Genomic DNA, 23,385 nt, shown 5'->3' with positions numbered 1-23,385 from the left:
GGTACTGAGCTAACAAAAGAAACTGAGTCTGTGGCATAATCTTGAGGAAGTAAAAACCCACTACTTCACTTTTAGGAAATGTAAAAAGTATTTCTATTTACTTAGCTGCTTGGTTTATGACAGCTAAAACATGAATGCATACAAAGCCTTTTTATATCCTCCTTTGGAAAAATGTACAGAAAGACAAATTCTGATGTGTTGAAAAGCAGCACTGTCTGAAAACCAGCATTCTGAGTAGTCTCCTGCATACCAAATATTCCATTAAATTTTTCATTGCATCATTAATTTCCATCACTTCATTATGATGAATTTTTAAGATTGTCCTTCTCAGCTGTATGTTCTTCACTACCAAAAAATGAGGTAGAGAGGCAAAAGGTCAATAGAGCTTTCAATCAAATCAAGCCTTTAACAGCAAATTTCAGTGAACGAAGACCAGTTGCCACAGCTGGTATGACAAGGGGCAAAGATTACAATAATAAAGATAAGGAAAATTTAAAAGAATACATACACCAATTTGTCATTTCTGCCGCACACCAGTTCACTCAACTCCTTCCAGAGTATTTTTTAAGAAAGGAGTTTTGAGGAGGAGGAGGAGCTTCAATTACAATTTCCTGGGCTTTACATGTGACAACTGAACAAGACATGGGTGACAGCCTGACACACATGACTGAGCACAATGAGTACTATTGTTACAATTTAAATACAGCAATGTCTGGTGGCTCACTGACAGCAGAAACGCGTAGGTCTGCTAAAGCAGTTCCTCAGCACGGTCTTCACAAACCAGATAACAACAGCAGGACCACCTACTCATGTATTTGCTTGGAAAAGTAGCACACATGAACCCAAACAGCTTTAAAAAAAACTTCCTTCTGAACTTCATAAGTCAAACCAAGGAGTAACACAAGAAGAACAAGTGATTGAGCAAAGAAAGGAGAACTTCCTCCTTGTTCAGCACTGTGCCTGCATGGCAAAAACCAGGATCTCGAAAGGCAGACTGTATATACCCAGTATTTTTAGAGGGCACTTTGTTTACCTCCTCCTATGCAGCACAACAAATTTCTATGTCCCTGCAGCCCTGGCTTGACAGAGATCATGCTGTTGAGAAATGATCATTTTGGTTTGTTTCCCCCCACCCCCTTCATGCTGAGCTGGCTGCCAGCTGCAAAATAAAAATGCCTCCAGGTACCAAGATGGAAATCCTGGAAAAATGTCCCATGCAAGACTTTAAGAGACCATTCAGTCCCCAGGCTGGGACCTGCCTGTGTTCAAGAGAGCACATTAAACACATGCAAGGGCAGCTATCACCATTTCAGCACCTTTGGTTCCTCTGCAAAAAGGTTCCAGCTCTTTGGGCGCACTGGGGCTGGCTCTCACAAACGGACAACACATTAATGTCTTTCCTCATTCATATTCAGAATGTTTGCAGAACAATAAAATAAATTAATCAATATTCTAAGTGTGAGTGTTTTTTTCCAGAAAGTGCTTACTCTGAAAAACTACAATTATTTCTTCTGTTACCTCCTGAAGCCATATGAAAAGTACAACCCTTAGAAGGTGCTAAACAACCTGAAGAAACACCGAGTGTCCATAACCGCAAAGATGTCAAAAGGATTTCGGCTCAGCAAGTACTTCAAAGCATTATGTCTACGCAGTAATCTCTAATTGGACTAGCGGGTCTCATCCTGCAAATCACACCGGACATACAGATCCATGGAGCAAAGAATTTTACCTGTGCTCACAGGCTCTGCGAGCTGAGAGCACCGCAACAGAAAGCTGATTGCTGGACTAAGACTTTACACTGTGGTATCATGCTCAATCCTATTTTTAAGTCTATCTGTTAGCCTGAAGACAAAAAAAAGTCCAAAACAGACCACCACTTTCTACACGGGACCAGACACTAATCAGAACCTCGGCAATACAGGCACAAAGATATCAGGCTTCTAACTGGAGCAGCAACACAAGTAAGCCCATATTTAGCACCTTGCTGAAAATCTATTTAATTTTTATCTGTCTCATTGATCCATCAGATGAAAACTGATATAAGCTCTAGCAAAGCTTGCAGGTAGATTGTTTGTGTGAAATCAGATGTAACACAACTGGGGTTACCCATAAATGCATGCCAGATGTGCTTTCCTTATCAGCTCCATATGCTTTTCTCTTATAGTACCCTAGCAATGTATATAGACGTCTAAGTTTTCTATTTTACAGACATACCTTACGATTTATCATAGAATCATAGAATAGTTAGAGTTGGAAGGGACCTTCAAAGGTCATCCAGTCCAACCCCCCTGCAAGAAGCAGGGACATCCCCAACTAGATCAGGTTGCTCAGAGCCTCATCCAGCCTGGCCTTGAACGTTTCCAGGGATGGGGCATCCACCACCTCTCTGGGCAACCTCTTCCAGTGTTCTACAACCCTCATTGTAAAAAAAATATTTTTTTTTTAATTTTTCTTATCTCATTCAGATTAAGAAGTGTAAGAAGTAGCTGAGAACAGCCTTCTGGTGATGCCCTTCAGTGTTTACTCAGCTACAGCACTGAAGCATCCCTCCGGCCCCCATCCCCAGGGGTACACGCGTTAGCTTGCAGACCCCACACCACAGCAGGTTGGTATAACCAGTGCAACGGCATGAGACGGGAGACAGTAGTTTGGTCTTAGCCTCCTTGAACAACCTCTAACAGGATCGTACCTATCACCGCGCATGCTGCAGGGACTGATCAGCAGAACTCAACACTTGCAAAACAAAAACAAGTTGGCTATGGATCCCGTCCTGCAAGGTGCCACATATGGAAAACTGTCAGCCCTGGCGAGGGGTCCAGACCTGTGCTACAAATGCATGTCTGCCTGGTAGCACATATATTCTGAAATAAAATTTACCTCTAAAACGATGTTGATTCAGAGTGATTGGAATGAACCTACGATCAATTGCTGCTACTGAGAAACCTGGCCCCTGCTGTACTAAACACCTGGTTATTAAAGCACAATGTTCCTGAGCACACTATGCGTTCTCCTCACTGCATCCTTATGATAGCGAGCTTGTCACTGCCTTCCATCAGAGCACACCAACTGCCGTGCCAGGTCTGCGCATCTGGTACGTCCGTAGGTGCAAGGTCACAGTCACACATCACCCCTGTACTGAGTGGTGGGCACCTCAGAAGCATCTTAAATGCTTCCTGGCTCTTCTGCCAGGCTGCTCCTGGTCAAACTGATGGCTTAAATTCCCCTCTTCGGCTCCATTCTGAAAGGCTCCAGGAAGGCACCACCAGTGAAGCAGCAGCCCAGCCCACCCCACCACCAGCTATTCTGCTCCCAAGCAAGACAGGGCTGCATGGGGCCCAAAGACAAGCGTCCTAACTTGCCTGAGCACGCACTGCATCTCTTCACCCAGCTGAGCAGGACATTTTCAATTTATTGCAGTGGAAAATCATAAAAAGTATAGATACAGAAAACAAATCCAGAAGCCCCTCTTGCAGCATCCCTCTGGGCCCTCTTGTGATACCATTGTCCTTCTGCCTTGCTGCTAGCCTGTGACTTGCTTTCCACACACAGAATAAAACTTACTTATCTCCTTCCTCCACCTCTGAACTCTTCCCAGCATTGAGTACTTAGTGGAAAAGGCAGCCCTGAGTCATGAGCATGCATCCAAGCACTGCAAGTAGAAATTACAAAAATTCTGGGTCACTCATATAAACTGCCATAGTGCCATTAAGTTACCCTTTTTATTATTGTTAACCATTAATATCATTAAGGTACAGCTTTCATGGGATACATTTGATCTCTGGATGCCAGAGGTTCCATCTCTCCTCTAATGGAGGCTATTATCAGCATCCTCATCCTATAAACATGGAAATCAAGGCAGCCAGTGGAAGCCAAAGGACTTGTCCAAGGTCATTCCACAGACAAAAGGCAGAGACAAGAGCACAACTCAAAGCATCTCCTGCACCCCAGCACAGTGGGAGAGTAAAATGTTATCTTCTCACACCACTTATACCATGTCCTTGCATTTCTAACACGTTTACAATAATTAGTACACAAATATTAATTCACAGGTGTCTGGACCCTGCACCCACAACAACAGTCAGTAACAGAAATCTTACCGACCTAAGCAGATTTGGGTCCTCACCTCTTCTTTCACTGCTTTTCAGTTTCTTGTAACTCACAGCAACTCAGTATATCTGGCAACTGATCCGTGCAAACAACCCTGTTGCTCTCATCTTTACTCACTGGACTTTTTAAGCAAAGCACGACACTGCAGAGCACGCTACACATGCCCATCCCCAGAGCCTGCCTGGGTGAAGTGAGGACACTGAGCAGAGAGCACTGTGCCTATCCACTGGCCAAAAAAAAAAAAAAAAAAACCATAGAGTGGGTAACAGTTTCTCCCTACCAGCCGTGACATCCTCATTCTTCTGGTGCCACACAGGCAGACAGCCCTGCCTGACCAGCCAGAGCCCCAGCAGAAGTAGTCTAACAACTTAAAACCCAGGCTGCCCCAGCAGCAGGTGCGGGGGCCGGGGATCTCCGGGACGTGCAGTGCCGCACAGCCGGAGGGCAGAGAGCACACAGGCCGGCCGCTGCCCGCCCCGCTCCGTCCCGGATTCACACCCGGCCGATGCGGGCAGACGCGTTTCAGAGGCCGTGCTGGGGCGTTACCGGGACTTCACAGCGTTACGGGCAGGTATATATAGCGCGTTGCAACGGGTGTGTGCGTCTCATATGACCGCGAACACGTTCGGTACATAGCATTACCGCTCGCAAGTGCGGACTCGCTCTGTTTTCCCCGTCTCTTCCACCGAGCGTTTACATAAGCGGCTGCCAAGCAACCCCCCCCCGCCCAGGATCCGCACCGCCTCTGCCTTCCCCGCGCTCCTCCTCAGGCGGGGGAAGGAGGCGGCACGGACAGGAGGCCGTGGGCCGTAGAGAGCTGATATTTTCTTCTACGGGCCCCGTCGTGCCCCTTCTGCGGCGGTCACCGGCCCCGGCCCCCCTCCCCGCCCCGCCCGAGAGGCGGCCCGCGGCGGCTGCCCTCACCTGGTGGCAGAGGATGGTCCGCTGGACCAGGCGGGCGTACCCGTCCAGGCGCACCCCCGAGTTGCTACGGCTTCTCATCGCCTCACGGCCGGCCTGCCGGCCCCGGCACCTCCCGCTTCAACCGGCCCGGCTGCCGGGCTCGCCCTCCGCCTCCCGGTCGCGATCGGCGCGGCAGCTGCCGGAGATGGCGGCGGCAGCGGCCTCCTCCCTCCCTCCCTTCCTGCCGGCCGGCCGGCCTGCGCTGCGGGCAGTGCGCCAGCCCGCCCTCCCGCCGCCGGGGCGGGGCGGGGCGGGGCGGGGCGGAGCGGCCTCCTCCCTCCGGCCTGGGGGCGGCGGCTGTTTCGGCGGCGAAATGAGCGGGAGCCGCAGGGGCTCTTCTTCCATGCAGGTGGGATGCTTGAAATCCCAAATTCTGCTTTTCTGCAGAACCAGCAGATTTTTCCCCTTGCGGTGTCGGCAAGCCTCAGCGCGCTGCGAGCGGCGGGAGAAGGGAGCGTGAGGGGCGGCAGCCGCCGCAGCCCGCAGGGACACGGTGCGGGGTCGAGGGGGGCTGCGTGCCCAAGGGGGCTGGCTGGGGGCAAAGGCGAGCCCGAGCAGCGAGAGCCGTAGCGCGACAAGTGACAAAAGTCAGGCTAAGTTGTCCAAAATGAAGGCAATTTTATACATCGTAAGTCTGTACGGTAAAATGCGAAAGGCCAGAACACCTTTTTTCTTTTTTTTTTTTTTTTTTTAATTTCCAGGCTGTCGTAGTTCAGCCCCGATCGGACCAGACTACGCAGTCTCTCTCTCACTCCCCCCACACTCCGAGAGAACAGGGAGAGAAAATATAAGGAAAAACGGCTCGAGGTTTGAGATAAGGACAGGGAGAAATCCTTAAAGTTACCGTCACGGGCAAAACAGACTCGACTTGGGGAAAACTATTCATTTATTACTACAAACAGCAGGATAATGAGACAGAGAACAAGATAACCTCCCCCCACCCCTCCCTCTTCCCGAGCTTAACATTATCTCTACTACCTTCCCCTCCCGAGCGGCACAGGGGGGAAGAGGGAATGGGGGTTGCAGTCAGTTCATCATACGTTGTTTTACGCCGCTGCTTCATGGTTGGGGGAAGAACTCCTCGCATTCCTCCCCTGCTCCGTTGTGGGGTCCCTCCCACGGGCCACAGTCCTTCGTGGAACTGCTCCGGCGTGGGTCATCTCTTCCACGGGTGCAGTCCCTCTAGAACAGCTGTCCCAGTGGGCCCTCCACGGGCCACAGCTGCCTTCAGGCATCCACCTCCCCCAGTACGGGGTCCTTCATGGGCTCCAAGGGGATCTCTGCTCCTCTGTGGACCTCCATGGGCTGCAGGGGGACAACCTGCTCCACCATGGTCGTCACCACAGGCTGCAGGGGAATCTTGGCCAGGAGCCGCATTACTCCTCCCCCTCCTTCTTCACTGACCTTGGCATCTGCAGCTGTTCCTCACAACAGGCTGGTAGATGTCTCTCAGGATCTTTTTTACATCTTATTCACTTCTCATCTCCTTTCCACTTCTTGCAGCTGGGCCGGGCCGAGTCGGGCCCAATCGGCTGCCTGGCAAGAGGCCAGAGGGTGAGGCCTGCAAGGCCCATGAGGCCTGCACCTCCCCCTCTGCGCCTCTGCCCCCGCTCAGCTTCTTCACATCTTCTCTCCTCTTTTTTTTTTCTGTTTTCCCCTTCTGAAATACGTTATCGCAGAGGCGTTATCACGGAACATTCTGCTACCAATCAGCTCGGCCTTGGCCAGCAGCAGGTCCGCCCTAGGCCTGGCCGAGTCCACTGAACAAAGGGGAGCGACTTCTAGCAGTTTCCTACAGAAGCTACCACCTTAGGCCCCCCCTCACTAAACAAAACCACGACACAGGCTTAAAAAATCTTGGAGATCTGATAGAATGAAAAGCACAAAATGCAAAACTTTATCAAGTGTCTTCACCCCCCCCCCGGCCTCGGCTTTCCAACAAAGAAACAAGACGCAGCGATCTCTGATGGCGATGGACCTGCTATTCCCACAGGCAACGGGCGTTTTTGACCCCATTTGCACTCGAATGGCTCCTGGTTCACCCTGTAGATCCCGGGCACGGACAGGACTGGGGCCAGCACAAAGGGAAGCCAGGCAAAGAGAACCATGGCTTAGAAACTTGGCAGAGACTTAAAAGAAAAAAAAAAAAACAACAAACAAACAAACCAAAAAAGACCTGTGGTACATACAGTTGCAAAATCTTCAGTGAGTTCCCTCTGCTCCTGGCAACAGGAAGAAAAATGATGGTAACTGTGGATGGGTGCTGAAGCACAGAAAGGTTGTTGCAGAGTAGCTGGAGGTGTGGGATTCTCTCAGACTTCAGAAAGGATTTTTTTTTTCTCATGTGAAATTACAGCATCAAACCAAGTTTTAATTTTGTAACGTTTTTGCTGTGCTTACTTCATTGACTGCGTAACCGATAGCCACAATGGATAACACAGTCTTAAAAGGAGAGCTGTTGGGTCAGCTGTGGCCCTCAGATACCGTTTCTGTAGGTACCGCGGTACAGCGAGGGGACCGGGACTGGGCGCTGCTTGGAGGTTGATTAATTCCATCAGCCAGAGGCCCGCAGCTGCATTGCAGTAGAGGCTGCACGGTCCCAGAACACAGACCAGTTCACTCTCCCCTAAACTCTGCACAAGCTTCAGGGCACCACTTTTAACAGAAGATTGCGTACACGTAGGGAAGAGGCTTGCTGAGCAAGATGGTGGCAGCTGTACACAGCATGTTGCTCTTTATCTATGACTGAGCTTACACCGCCTTACAGATCTGCCCAAGTTAGCTTTGCAGCCACAAGTTGATGCACAGAATTTTACTTTCTGCTCTGGGAAGGGGTTGTAGCTTTCATCGAGCTCTAGGCTACCATGGCTAAACTGCTAGCAGAGCGCACAAGAGACCAAGTACCAAACGGGTACTATGACACCCAATGTGCAAACGCTTTTTCAGCTAGTTTATTTTTAGACATTCAGCTAGTTTATTTTTAGACATTTTTAGGATGTCGTGTCCCGCACGACATCCTTCTCTCTAAACTAGAGAGACATGGGTTTGATGGACGGACCACTCGGTGGATAAGGAGTTGGCTGGATGGCCGCACTCAGAGAGTGGTGGTCAACGGCTCAATGTCCATGTGGAGACCGGTCATGAGTGGCGTCCCTCAGGGGTCCGTGCTGGGCCCGGCCCTGTTCAGCATCTTTGTCGGTGACATGGACAGTGGGATAGAGTGCACCCTCAGCAAGTTCGCCGATGACACCAAGTTGTGTGGTGCCGTCGACACGCTGGAAGGGAGGGATGCCATCCAGAGGGACCTTGACAGGCTGGAGAGGTGGGCCTGTGCCAACCTCATGAAGTTCAACCAGGCCAAGTGCAAGGTCCTGCACCTAGGTCATGGCAATCCCAGGCACAAATACAGGCTGGGTGGGGAACGGATTGAGAGCAGCCCTGAGGAGAAGGACTTGGGAGTGCTGCTGGATGAGAAGCTTAACATGAGCAGGCAATGCGCCCTTGCAGCCCAGAAGGCCAACCGCATCCTGGGCTCCATCAAGAGAAGCGTGGCCAGCAGGTCGAGGGAGGTGATTCTGCCCCTCTACTCTGCCCTGGTGAGACCCCACCTGGAGTACTGTGTCCAGTTCTGGAACCCCCAGCACAAGAAGGACATGGACCAGTTGGAGAAGGTCCAGAGGAGGGCCACGAAGATGATAAAAGGGCTGGAGCACCTCTCTTATGAGGACAGGCTGAGAGAGTTGGGGCTGTTCAGCCTGCAGAAGAGGAGGCTCCGGGGAGACCTGATAGCGGTCTTCCAGTACCTCAAGGGGCCCTACAAGAAAGATGAGGATAGGCTGTTTAGTAGGGCCTGTTGCGATAGGAGGAGAGGTAATGGTTTTAAAATAGAGGGGGGTAGATTTAGATTAGAAATTAGGAAAAATTTTTTAACGATGCGGGTTATAGAACACTGGAACAGGTTGCCCAGAGAGGTGGTGGAGGCCCCATCTCTGGAAGCGTTCAAGGCCAGGCTGGATGAGGCTCTGAGCAACCTGACCTAGTCAGGGATGTCCCTGCTCCTTGCAGGGGGGTTGGACTAGATGACCTTTGAAGGTCCCTTCCAACCCTAACCATTCTATGATTCTATGATTCTATGAATTCAGTCCTTCAAGCCAAACGCCTGCTAGCTTTGCTTCCTTAAATGTTTCAAGATTAACTGTCTAGAATTCATCACGGAGATGCTTTAGGGAAAGAACTGGGGTCACAGGGTTTCACTTAGAATGACAGTTGGAAGAGAGCAATCCTCTGTATGTTATTACACTCTTTTATCCTAAGAGCTAATAATTTGTTCAATTTTTTTTTAATATCACATGTCTAACATAATGATGACAATTACTCACTGAGCTAATATAAGATGCTGCTGTGGGTGCAGAATTTTACCACAATGTGTGTACTTTTAAGTGGCAAAGTCAGAAAAGACTCCGCATCTCCAGGAACAAATCAAATAAAAATGATTAGAAGAATTCTAATGTGTGTTAGTATGCAAAAATAAAAACAAAGGAAGACTCCAAAGCAGGTCAGTAACAGTGGAATATCTGTTTTCTTAGGGAATTTAATTACTGAAGCCAAACTCAGCTATGTGCTTTTGCTCATAGCATTCTTGGGGAAGACCTTCAGCAGACTTGAGGGCGAGCATTGGCTGGACAGACTTATGTCAGGGTTTTCTCTGGTAAAAAACAGATCTACTGGAGCCATGAAAGGTAAAATATGTGGAAGGCAATAAAGGTAAGGGCTAGGTCAGCATTTTCTCCAGGTAGTTACATACTGCAGGTCATGTAATCTGAAGAATTGTAACACAGCCCAGTGTAACAACACATTTCTCTAAAGACAAAATTTACATATTTTACATATCGTACCTGCTGAAAATTTATTATTTTTTTTACAATTGAAAATATAAATACAAGAACATTAAATAAATTTACAAGAAACAGTGCAAAGGCAATTAGCCAAATAGTTAAAGCATTCACAGAAATCCATTCCAGCTACTAGCATTCCAGTACCATCTTTTATTAACATGCAGTTAAAACCTTGTGGATAAATACAACAAATACTTTAAGTTTTCACTTTAAAAGCATATTCAGAGTGATCTTGGACATAGGTGACCAAAAGAACCCAGGCGTTGCATATAGAACCACAAGAGAGTCTGAGCACTGAAGAGGTTCAATTGCTGAACTACAACAGAGCCCCAGATAGGAGGCATTTAATGGATGATTTTTGTTGAGGAGAGTGCTACCAGGGCTCCCTACCGAGTCCGCTGGGAAGGCAAAGCCCTTGCTCCCCTCTGAGGCATGCATCTTCCTCAAAAAAATCCCCTTTACAAGGTCTGGCATGCCACAGTGTGGCGTCAGCTCTTGCTACAGGAGCATCTAACTTTTGTCCAAAAACACAAGGGAAAAAAAGCAATGGCCACAGCTGCACACTTGTGTGATGAAGAAGAGGCACAACCAGGGCTCACACTGATTTCTGTTAATGAAGAATCTTCCCAATGTTGTATGGGCTCTATTTTCTTTCAGCTGCTGTGTAGGAAGAGCTAAAAACCAGCTTTTCCAGACAAATATCACAAAGAGAATGAAATTTTGCTTCAGGAATTAATGAGCTGGGGCCTCAGGATTTGAATTGCCAATCAAGGCAACCTCAGTACTCTCAGGTCGATCCCATCCAGCCCCATAGACCAGGGGGTGTAGCAAGTCAATAACTAGTTCCTGCTGGATCGTGGGGGTTTCATTCCGCTCTCTGTCCTCATCTTCCAGCTCAGGGAGTGGGATACCTTGGGGATAACTAGTCTGACTATTAAAGACTAAGGCAAAGAAGGCATTAAGTACCTCAGCCTTTTCCTCATCCTGGGTGGCAATGGTACCCCTCACATCCGATGGAGATTCTTTTTGGCTCTTTTTGTTGTTAATGTCTTTGTAAATGTTAATGTATTTGTAAAATACATTTCTTATTATCCTTAACAAAAGTGGCCAGGTTGAGTTTTAGCTAGGCTTTTGCCTTTCTAATTTTCTCTCTACATGACCTAATGAGGTCCCTGTACTCTTCTTGAATTGCCTGCCCCTTCTTCCAAGACTGGTAGACTCTCCTTTTTCCCCTGAGTCCTAGCAAAACCTCCCTGTTCAGATAGACCGGTCGTCTCCCCCGCTGGTTTGTCTTACGGCACATGGGGACAGCCTGCTCCTGCACCTTTAAGACTTCCTTCCTGAAGAATGTCCAGCTTTCCTGGACCCCTTTGCCCTTCAGGACTGTCTCCGAGGGGACTCTTTCAACCAGTGTCCTGAACAGGCCGAAGTCTGCCCTCCAGAAGTCCATGGTAGCGGTTTTGCTGACCCCTCTCCTTATCTCTCCAATAACTGAAAACTCTTATCATTTTGTGGTCGCTGAGCCCAAAATGGCCTCCGACCACCACATCTCCCACCAGCCCTTCTCTGTTTGTAAACAGCAGGTCAAGCAAAGCACCTCCCCTGGTAGGCTCACTCCCCAGCTGTGTCAGGAAGTTCTCTTCCACACACTCCAGGAACATCCTAGACTGTTTCTTGTCTGCTGTGTTCTATTTCCAGCAGATGTCTAGTAAGTTGAATTCCCCCAGAACAACAAGGGCTAACAATCATGAGACTTCTGCCAGCCACTTGCAGAACACGGCATCTACCTCTTCATCCTGGTTGAGTGGTCTATAACAGACTCCCAGCAGGATATCTGCCTCACTGGCCTTCCTCCTCATCCTTACCCATAAGCATTCAACCTTATCATCACCACCGTTGAGCTCTACACAATCAAAACACTCCCTCACATAGAAAGCCACCCCACCACCTCTCCTTCCTTCCCTATCCCTTCCGAAGAGCTCGTAGCTGTCCATTGTAGCACTCCAGTCATGAGAGTCATCTCACCATGTTTCTGTGATGGTGACTAAGTCATAGCTATCCCACTGCACAATGGCTTCCAGCTCCTCCAGCTTGTTGCCCATGCTGCGTGCATGAAACAGAAAATTTCTTGACTACTAAATATAGCAGCTAGCATTTATTCTCTCTATTTTTTTCTTATAAAAAATAACACTTCTCTACTTTTCTTTAGCATTGCAAATTAGAAATGGCAGTGTGTTTAATCTCTTGAACAACTATTCATTATAAAATACCAACCCTGCTGAAATCCATGGCAAAAGCTCCCACTGACTTACTCAAGCTGCTATTGTAACTTAGTTGTATTTAATAACCTAATGACTACTTTATTTATCACTCCCTCAGTCATGGCACTCTCCTTCGATGATACCCAGTTTCTGTCTCTCTCTGATGTACTAAGAGGTCACTAAATGTTCAAAACCGATAGTGTCTGTATTTACAGTTCTGTTATCTAGTGAATATATTTAAACCACTGTAAGTGATTTCACTTACTGAACAAATTAACTTCCATATCATTGTATGTTAAAGTTAATTATTTCAAAAGACAAATGCAAACTTACAATAAAAGTTAAAATAAAATACCAATTATTTTTCTATACATAGGAATATTTAAATTTATATTACAAGAAATAAATATAAAAGTATCATTAAGATGCTTAAAGGTTGGTATTTTTCTGCTTATGTACATCACTGTAGAGTTTGCTACTACAATGTACAAAAAGTTGAAGACAGTGTAGCTAACATTTTTAAAGATAGCATCGTTTGTATGCACAAGTTGTAACTTCCTACATTTATACAATACTACTATGCATTATATCCAGATAAACTTAGTTGTAATGAAAAAAGTCTAAACAAAACTTTCCTTTTAATGTAAAAAACTTCCCCAAAATCTCTAATGGAGAGTCAAAATGGAAATGTACTAGCTGTAATTTAACATACCTTGTCAAAACAGTAGCTTCCTTTTTTTGTTTTGTTTTAAATAATTGTCCTTGTCAATCCATTGCATGGCTGCCTTGAAGTTCCAGTACCATATATTAAATAAAATCAGTTCTTGGTCTGCTCACATTATGTAAAACTTAAAGTAAATCTCTACTTCACACTGTAAAACAATGTGCTGTTTAAAAGGAAATCACATTTTTCTCAATAAAAGTCAGGCTTCCTCTCTTTGAAGTCCTTCTGAGTGAGATACGGCTTTTTTGGCTGCCTATATCATCCTTTTCTTGAAATGCAAGTTGCTTGCCTGAAAGGTCATGGAGACACACACCACCATTCTGTACACTGAAAGAAACACTGTTCTTCTCACTGGAAAGATGGCCTGTTGAAACAAAAAAAGAAGTGCATCCCCTATCAGAAAGGTTCAGAATCAAGTCTCCCATGTTTTTTCATTCACTGTAGGGAGTTCATGCACTCTCGTTTTATGCCTGCAGTCATTCCAAAATTTCTTTTCCTGTATGAAATCAGTAAAAGATTGGAGAGATGATAATGTATTTATGCACAATAGGATTCCATATTTTAAGCAGTGAAGGTTGCAATTCTCAGAATGTAGACTTTGACTCGAAATAAATATCACTAGATAAGATGCAAAATACTTCTCTTTCTAATTTTACTTTAACAAGTTAAGTTTAAAGGTTTCTCAGGTTTACCATGCATCTGAAACAAGAAAGTGTTTGAGAAAACAAGGATTTTTTTCCTTTGAAAGGCGCTCAACTTGCAGCACTTATTTCTGGAGGACAATCAGAATATGGCATAGGTTCACCCATGGGTCTAAGCTGTATTTAGACTGAGAATCTTACACATTGAGGGGAATCCACAATGAACACCTGTAGTGATTGCAGCCTATTAATGAAATGCTCCACAAATACTCCATTCACTGAATAGAGTCTCCTACTTCTGTGCACCACATTCTAGATAATTTTGATAAGAATTAGGATTTTTTTCTTTTCTGTATTTGTGCAAATGCTTTTGGTTGGAGATTTTTTTTTTTTTTTTTTTTTTGGCAAAGCAGTCAAGTTTAAAAGATCTGCCAGGCTCCTGATATCATATGCATCATAGCAGTAGAAGTAAATTATAAGGAATACCACAAAGGCAAAACCAAAACCAGAACGAGTACTTCTTTTGAGAGGGGATCATTTTGTTAAACACTGAGAAATTAGTTCACAAACACAGATGCAGATCTGTCATTTATCATTTATACCAGAAACAGCGTTAATAAAAAACATAAAACATCCAAGTTTGCTATTTGTGTTAATATTTACAACACTTCATATGCAAACATCATTATTTGGTAGGTTTCAGTAAATCTACTGAAAAGACACAACAGTGAAGGTAGAAACTGCTTGCAGTTTATGCTTTTGGGAGGAGGAAAAACACCTATTACAGGACTCTAATAGAGGGATCAAAATCTGATCCTCTCTAGTATGCCTGGATTCAGTCCATCATATACCTCACCTATCCTGAGGCAGAATCCTGCTTTGGCTCTGTTCTCCCCTTTCACTCTCTCACTGCCTCAAGCTTCTGAACCCTTCCAGAAGGGGAAGGGCCACATTACAGGATGCTCTTCAGCTATTTCAACTAGCTGCTCTTCAACTGGAAACATTCAAGGCCAGGTTGGATGGGGCTCTGAGCAACCCAATCCGGTTGGAGATGTCCCTGCTCCTTGCAAGGGGGTTGGACTAGATGACCTTTAAAGGTCCTTTCCAACCCAAACTATTCTATGATTCTATTTCTTGTTAGGGTCACCAGAGGGAGAAGTATTTCATGACATCCCTCCCCTGCACATAATGCCTCCTGCAGAAAGGATTCTGCTGCTTCAGTGACTGGGCTAGACTACTCTTCTCTATTCTGCTTGGGCCAGGGCCCTCAAGCATGCAGGCTTAGTACTGGTCTACCCAGACACTTCCTCTGGAAACTAATCCTTCACTTTAGGTAGACCTTCCAGCAGTTATCCTAACGATTCAAGCAGATGTCAGTATATCAGTTGCATCAATGTCTCATTGGCAAAATTTTCTTTGGAATGAGAGATGGCATTTTTAATAAGGTTTAAAATATCAACTGTTTTAAAACATGCTTTAAGTTTATCGTCAGATAGTCAGATGACAAAACCTGTGTTAAGAGCAGCTCCTGGTAAGTAACTGCTCTAATAATGAATATTACCTACTATTTGATATATAAATCGAGAGTTCCCACTGAGCAGGAGAAATGGATATTTTAAAACTTTGTCTATAGTCCCCTAAACCAGATGTGTAGTATTATTTGTGATTTATTGGTATTATTATCGTGATATCATCCTGAAATATGCTGACCCTATACTTACGCATATTTTGTCAGCAGTTCACTTTGTATTAGCATGAAAGAGCACAGCACTTCTGTTTTAAGACAAGAAAAAATAGCTTGAGAAATACTATTTTGCATTATACATACCATTTCCATTCGCATGCACTGAATAATCATTATTCATTAGCAGTGTTGTAGAGTTAGTGGAGTTACTGTTTGATTGTAAGGAATTGGAAGAACTGGATACACCTTGATTTACAGTCTGCTTCTTTAAACCATTAGTAGCAGTTCTACTCCAGTCTACAATAGATACATGTTACAGAAAATAGCACAACTGACACAAGCAAAATATAAAAATACAGTTAATAATGCAACTGAATTAAAATAACAACAAGGCTTTACCCACTCTCCTCACAGTATTCTAGACAGAATAATATTCTCCTAAGAATTTCACGATTCTTGATATTTACAATTACTTAAATCTGCTTTGTTTTTCTCTTGGCCCTTTTTTAATACAAGCAGCCAACTTTCATAGTTTTACAACTGCAGACCGGATTAGAAAAATAACTAAAGCACAGTTATTCCTCAAAGTGTATAAAAAGTGTAAAGCTTTATGAGAAGTTATTGTAGTTCAGCTCTGATCAGGACCAGACTACGCAGTCTCTCTCTCACTCCCCCCACCCTCCAAGAGAATAGGGAGAGATAATATAAGAAAAAAAAGGCTCAAGGTTTGAGATAAGGACAGGGAAAGATCCTTAAAGTTACTGTTACAGGCAAAACAAACTCGACTTAGGGAAAATTATTCACTTATTGTAATAAACTGTGAACTGTTTGTTCATCAAACCTTGTCAGAACAATGGAAAGTTATATGAAATACACAAGGTTGGCCACAAGAAAGTTACATGAAATACGCAAGGTCGGCCACAGGCACCTGGCTATGTAAACACGGCATGCAGGACTGTGAAAGGAGGGGGGGCTCATGAAGACCAAGGGTATAAAACCAGTAACTTTCTAGCCATACAGTTTGAAGAAGCAATTAGTGGGAGGGGGAAGTCTGTTTTCATGAGGAGTGAGAAACAGTCTCACATTATCTCGAGGGAGTGATTAAGAAGAGCAAGGATTCGAAAATAGGATGGCATCCATTCCATAAATCTCCTTGCTCAAGGAAAACAGGTGGTTAACAAGGACATGAATCGGCTCAGACTGATAAGGACACTGCCAACTTGTAGAATCAGCACATTCCAGGCAAAGGTGAAAAGTACACCATGAAGAAGACCTACGGCCTTCCTCCCAAAAGACCCCTGAAGACCCTCGCCCACAATTCCTGGGAGAATTTGCGCAAGCACGAAGGACTGATAAGCTAATTAACATACGAAGTGAGAGTGGGCGGGTTTAGGTAATGAATATGTATAAGCGTCAACGAAATATTCATTGTTTTACTGTGTAAGAATGGGACGGTTTGCTACCTCGGCACGCGCCGTTGGCGGAGCAGGAGACTCCCCGGCCGCCCAGCGCTGTTTTGCTTACTGGTCACTTGCTTTAATAAACCAAATTTTTAATTGGCCAATCTCTGTCATTTAATTAGACAAAGAGGACAGATAAACTATAACATTATTACTAAAATCAGAGCAGGATAATGAGACAGAGAACAAGATAGCCTCCACCCCATCCCTCCCTCTTCCCGGGCTTAACATTATCTCTACTACCTTCCACCCACCCCGCCCCGAGCAGCACAGGGGGGAAGAGGGAATGGGGGTTACGGTCAGTTCATCACAGGTCGTTTTACACTCCTGCTTCATCATCGGGGAAAAACTCCTGATATTCCTCCCCTGCTCCATCATGGGGTCCCTCCCACGGGCTGCAGTCCTTCGTGAACTGCTCCAGTGTGGGTCATTTTTCCATGGAGTGCAGTCCCTCAGGAACCAGCTGCCCCAGTTCAGGCCCTCCACAAGCCACAGCCTCCTTCAGGCATCCACCTTCCCCAGTGTGGGGTCCTTCATGGGCTGCAGGTGGATCTCTGCTCCTCCATGGACCTCCATGGGCTGCAGGAGGACAACCTGCTCCACCATGGTCGTCAACACAGGCTGCAGGGGAATCTTGGCCAGGAGCCACATTACTCCTCCCCCTCCTTCTTCACTGACCTTGGCATCTGCAGCTGTTCCTCTTACAGGAAATTCTTCACAACAGGCAGGCAGATGCCTCTCACATTCTCTTGACATCTCCTCTCCTCTCCACTTCTTGCAGCCGGGCTGGGCTGACTTGGGCCCAGTCGGCTGCCCAGCGGGAGGCCAGAGGGTGAGGCCTGCAAGGCCCACAAGGCTCACACCGCCCCCTCTCTGCCCTCAGTATCTTCACATCTTCTCCTTTTTTTTTTTTCTGTTTTTCCCTTCTTAAATACGTTTTCACAGAGGCATTATCAGGAAACGTTCTGCTACCAATTGGCTCGGCCTTGGCCAGCAGTGGGTCTGCCCTAGGCCTGGCCGAGTCCACTGAACAAAGGGGAGCAACTTCTAGCGCGCCCCCCCCCCCCCCCAATAAATAAAACCAGAACAGAAGTCAACTACTGAGTAACAAAATAACATAAAATATGATCAATAGTCTTCTGCAAAAACATACCTTTATGCTGCAGTGGAAGAGATCATTAGACATGCAACTGCAGCAACATGATTTATTGACTTTTTAAAAAAAAAAGTATTACGAAAATACTATGACATTAACACTCAATAAAAGTATTCAGAAGTTAAAAAATATTCATATTTACCAGAATTTTCAGCCAGCCTGAATTTCCCACAACAGAGAGATCTTCTCCACTGTTTACGGACATTCTCCTTTGTTACACAATAGAAGATAAAAATGAAGAACCCTGCAAGGCAGTAACATTAGAGAATGTTGCAAAATTGACTTTTGCTACTTCTTAATGAACAATGTTTTGAGTTTATTTCATTTATCTTAAATTTCTAATCAAAAGTTATGACACCTTTCTTTGGTGAAAAAGTTTACAACTCTGAACACTGGGGAGTACTTTTCCCTTACACAGATGAAAGGAATCATACACACAAACATAAGAACAACAAATATAACCAGATTAACAAAGTCCATGAAGTTTCCTTTTTTTCAAATATAAGAAGGGAAAAATTCTGTGGATCCTGAAATTTACTTAACACTTTTGGAAAAGAATATCAAGCAATGTCAAACAGAGGGTATGATACGACACTGTCAGGCTACGCAGCTGTTAGCACATGGTGTGACACTGTCCTATCTTCTATTAGCAGCTAACCTGTTACCATCAACTGTAACAGAACCAGTAACACTATAAAATTTCAAGCATTCATACAAGGAAAATAACTCTTGTCTAAAATAATAATAAATGGTACTTCCTTTACCTCAAATTCAAAGCCAAATATTTTCTGTAAGGGATGGGGCTCGTCAATTGCCAGTGCCACATTGCAGACTCATTGTCTGCTTCTCATTCACTTCCAGCTGACACAGGGTGGGGCCTAACTTTCCTGCTTAAAAGTCTATCACCATCATTCCCCTTTAAAGAAAAATGGCACTTAGTCTTTGCACAGTTTTCCAGCTGCAATGTGTCCCAGAGAACAGATGCTAGGTTTACAATGAATAGAAAATAACATGAAAGAAAACAAAACTATGTTCTGCATGTATGTTATGCTTACACTGCTTTTAAGGCCAGTTAAGTATGTAAAATTCCACTAAAACAGATTACTCACAACTTTCTTTGCTTAAGTATCTTTCTTAACTTTGGCTTTTAGGATGAATTATTGAATGTAAGGAAGTGATGCTCTACATAGATGATTCAATACCATTTTGAAATACAGTTTTGAAACACTGGCTTAATTAAAGTCAATACAATTTATGCACCTTTATTATTTCTAATTACAAATTTGCTCAGCACCTAACTTAAAACTGGGTAAAAAGGGAACTTGGCTCACATAACAGATTACTCTGACTACGCAGAATCTAGTCTTGTGTTAGTTCAATGCAATCCCATGCAAGACCTGCAAAGATGTGGGTTCTACACCTCAAGTTTCCAAAGAGTAAGGGACTCAAAAATCGACATAGCAAATGGTGGGGGGGGAGGGGGCGGTATATATATACGCTGAACTGCCTTTTCCATTGCTTTAATCTGTCTGGGAAACTAACCAGCAGTCATCTAAAGCGCCATTTAAGCCGAAATGTGGATCCAAACTTCAGCAGGGCGATTGAGACATACTTAGATGTCTGTAGGCACCTACAATACTTCATATTTATATGAAAGCTTTTCTAGCCTCTGAAACTCTGCTTTTGGATATGTCCAGTAGCATCCTGGCCTTTGCAAAGCTGCATGCCTTCATATCTACTTCCTATATATTCTTAAGTACTAACTGTCATGCTTAAGAGTTAGACCACTAACATTTAGATCTTGCAGCTTTGCCTGTCTCAATGGCCCTATGTTCAATGTCACACCTCACCCTTAAGCCTTAGGGGTAAGTGAAGAAATTATATAGTTTCATTATATTAATTGCATTATTATGTGAACACTTAAAGTAACTGAGTATTTACAACTGATCTGCTGACTAGAGGAATACAGTCAGTGCGGCAAACATTTTTAAAATGACAGTATTTATAGATATGGATATGATATGTATAGTATATTTGTATCTATAAATATACATATAAAATAGTAGCTAGCTTTCCTGTACATTACTGTAACATAACTGTAACCTAAGATTACAGTAAAGCGGTATCATCTCTAATTTATTTTACATATTAAAGCATGTATCAAAATTACGTCTTTATTGCTGAATCAAGAAAATGCCATTTCCAAATGTTTTGTTTGTTATATTGTACATGATGGGCTGTCACATGAAGAATAAACTTACCTTGCAAAGTATTGAAAATTGTAAAGAGGTAAGTAAATACCTCATTTACTGTGAAGAAGGCAAATCCCCAAGTAATTCCCAACAGGAATGTGAGGCCAGCAACACTCCTCAGGTCTTGAATACTAGTTTTTCTTTGAGCGCCAAGTTGTTTTTTCTTTTTGATACGACAGAGCTGGATCAGCACAACAATGAACATGCTGATATTGATCAGGAATATCAGGCAAAAGTATCCCACAGCAGTAATATAGAAGACAATTCTACTTTTAATCCAGCAGCTAGAACACAAGAAATGTCAATCATTTTCAGAAGCATAAATTAAGTAAAATAAACATGAGATAAAGGTGTAGTTTGTTGCACATGCAAACCATTTTTGCCTTTTTAGTAAAAAGTGCTTTTTTGGCCAAAGGGTAAGAGATTTCATATACGCAGTAACCACAAAACACATGACATACTGTAGAGCTATACCATGTCAAAGTTCTCCCATTTCTTCCTCCCCTTCTCCACCTTTACTTTAAAGAAAATCAATTTCATAGGACCTCCCTCTCCCCAAAAAAGCATCTCCCTTTAACTTACAATTCATCAGGTCTGTTTAGTGAAACCTTTCCAGTGGTTATAAGTCCATAATTATCTGGTGATACTGCCAACACAATGGACACAACTACTGCTGGCAACCCTGAAAGTTTATGAGCACACATGTAAGTGAAAATCATGACAAAGACGGTATTATGATGACTTGAAATTATTATATGTTTCAATCAAATCTACAACCTGTCTCTGACATTTGTCTCTTGAATTCTGTTGACTACTAGCTATCTGAAAGAATCTAAAAACTGGGGCATTTAAACTGCTCAGGAGCATAACTTGCAAAGAAACAGGAGTTCTCCTCCACAGGTAGCTCCAAACCTTCCCGGATTGGATAAGGCAACAAATACCATCACTCATCAAGCTGATTAAAAACATGAAATAAAGGATATCTGACTTACTTTCTTACATCTGTTTTAAGAAAACAATTCTATTGAATATAGTGCCTTCACTCATGTTTACTCAAGTGGCCAGAGAGGATAATCAGGTCGAGAATCTCTTAATTGTTTATCAGTTAGATCTGTTTTGCTGCTTTTTGTTAGCAACAGTGCCATCCCAGAAACTGAATATATATACTTACTTGCATTTACTTTCGAAACAGAACTGATGCTGTCTTCTGGTAAATAGAAATGGAAGTATGCACATTCAAAATTGGTTCTATTGTACTTGTAAAAGGAAAATTTATTATCAATTTGCATTGCAGCAGCCTCAGTTCTGCAGTTAGAGGGAGAGTTCTCTACCTCAGAAAGGTGGAATATATAGGATCAGGTTTACTGATAATTAATACCTGGTCACTGCAAGATCATAACATTTAATGACTGCTTCATTTTCTTTTCTGAACTGTGTCACATTCACTGAAATACCTAAGAGGATTTATATATTTAGTATCCAAAAGAAAAAAAAATACATACCCCAACCAACAATGCAAAATTTAAGAATGTATTTCCGTACATAGGTATTAAAGACTTTCACAAGGGCCAGATACATGTGGAAAGCTTCTAGGCCCATCCAGGTGAAGGAAACCAAGAGGAAATAGTGAAGAAATACTGCAACTGCAATGCATAGGCCTCGTGTATCATACAGCGCGATCCATGAGTCAAGGAGGAAAACTAAGTTGAGCAGAAGTAATGCAGCACACAGCTGAATAAGGATTTTGGAGGGGTAGTCTCTCCGGATTTTTCTAAAAAAGCAAATTAGTGAGATGACATCAATTGTCCATGGATCCCTGGCCTACTTCCTCTCTTGTACTCCTTAGTGTACAAATGCCATGAAAAAAATATTTATATATTTTCAATCATATAATGCTTTATATATTGCATTTATACATAGAGAGAGTAATTTACAAAGGATTTCCAAATTAACGGTCTGTATGAATAATTTCTTATAAGGTTGCACAAATCCAAACCAATAACTTAAGATTTTACACTTTACCATTATTCTTTTTTTTTTTACATTTTATGTTGCACTACTTCTTGTTACAGTACTTCCAAAAACCGAAATATGCCTGCAGATAGATAAGGCTTTTGACTGGGCTTCTAAAGTCTTGATAGAGACAAGTAAGTCTTTGATGACGTGATAATGAAAGAACAAACGTGTGCTCAATAACTTCGAGGAAGATTTCCAAAACATAGTATGGAGGATTCAACAGTTAAGGCTCAAATGGAAGAAAACATTCCAACAAACAACAAAGAATACAAATATGTTTAAAAATGCTATCATTCTGCACTGCTTTATCTATGTTGTGTGTTAAACACATGCCTTCACACGTCTAATATGATAATCCGCTATAAAATATTTAAGAGTGCTACTTCTTTACTTCTTACTGCATAAAGCCTCATGATTAATTTACTTGTTCACAAGATTAACATCCCTGAAAACTGAATCAACACCCTCCTGGTAAACTAGACAAATTTGTGCATTATTAACGGAGACAGAATCCATAACTACTGGAAAAGACTTTGCAGTGAAGACTACAAGCAATCATAATTGAAGAATAATAGGAGCTGAATTGAACAGGTACTTACTCAAAAGCTATGTAGATCACAAGAGTAATAGAAAGAAAAATTGCAGAGAGGCCACAGCCTATATAGGATATAAAAGTCAGTACCAATTCTTGAGTGGGATTCAAAGGAGTGTTTCCATACAAGTTCTAAAATAGAAACATAAGTTAATTTCAGATAGCATGTTTATTAAATGGAAAAGGGAAAAAAAAATGCACTTTTCCTTCTGCAATTAAAAAAAAAAGGTAACAGTTCTTTTCATCATGAATCTTATAAAAGGTTGATTGAGAAACAGAAAAGCCAGTCTAGTCCTGTGAGGACCAGGGAGTTGGACTCGATCCTTATGGGTCTCTTCCAACTTGAGATATTCTAATTTTGAAATCTCATTAGATTAAAAACCTGGTTTAAATTTGATTTATCCTATTTTTTTATTTCCTGCAATATAAACAACTGCCTAAGTGTAAAAGCTGCAGTTTAATAAGCACTTAAGGACAATGGACCTCATGGACCTCCATTCAACAAGCAACTTAAGCACGTGACTAATTTTATAGCTATATGTTCTAACACTGAAGTGAACAGAAACTGAGTAGTATTTCATAGGTGGTATGTATTTACTGAATCCTTGTTTGCTTAAGATAACACATGCTTAAA

At 43.4% G+C, this 23,385-nt stretch overlaps 2 protein-coding genes across 3 annotated transcripts in view; both read right to left on the bottom strand.

Moving 5' to 3' along the window:
• The window catches only part of PHKA2 (phosphorylase kinase regulatory subunit alpha 2), a 43,151-nt gene extending 37,950 nt beyond the window's left edge, over positions 1-5,201 (bottom strand). For both annotated transcript variants that reach the window (XM_086767494.1, XM_086767485.1), the window contains exon 1: positions 5,032-5,201. In XM_086767494.1, coding sequence (XP_086623620.1) covers positions 5,032-5,109 — 78 coding nt within the window. In that variant the 5' untranslated portion in view covers positions 5,110-5,201. The remainder of the gene's footprint in view (positions 1-5,031) is intronic.
• A 5,845-nt stretch (positions 5,202-11,046) lies between these two features.
• ADGRG2 (adhesion G protein-coupled receptor G2) overlaps positions 11,047-23,385 on the bottom strand; it is a 49,927-nt gene continuing 37,588 nt past the window's right edge. Inside the window, exons 20-26 of the mRNA XM_086767474.1 lie at positions 22,759-22,883; positions 21,646-21,914; positions 20,726-20,825; positions 20,153-20,427; positions 18,034-18,135; positions 15,420-15,572; positions 11,047-13,314 (exon numbers count right to left, since the gene is read on the bottom strand). Of these exons, the coding sequence (XP_086623600.1) occupies positions 13,118-13,314; positions 15,420-15,572; positions 18,034-18,135; positions 20,153-20,427; positions 20,726-20,825; positions 21,646-21,914; positions 22,759-22,883 (1,221 nt within the window). The 3' untranslated portion in view covers positions 11,047-13,117. The remainder of the gene's footprint in view (positions 13,315-15,419; positions 15,573-18,033; positions 18,136-20,152; positions 20,428-20,725; positions 20,826-21,645; positions 21,915-22,758; positions 22,884-23,385) is intronic.

Source organism: Chlamydotis macqueenii, chromosome 1 (assembly GCF_036417535.1).
Source record: "Chlamydotis macqueenii isolate bChlMac1 chromosome 1, bChlMac1.mat, whole genome shotgun sequence".
Lineage (NCBI taxonomy): Eukaryota > Metazoa > Chordata > Aves > Otidiformes > Otididae > Chlamydotis > Chlamydotis macqueenii.
This window is presented reverse-complemented; position numbering and strand designations above follow the sequence as displayed.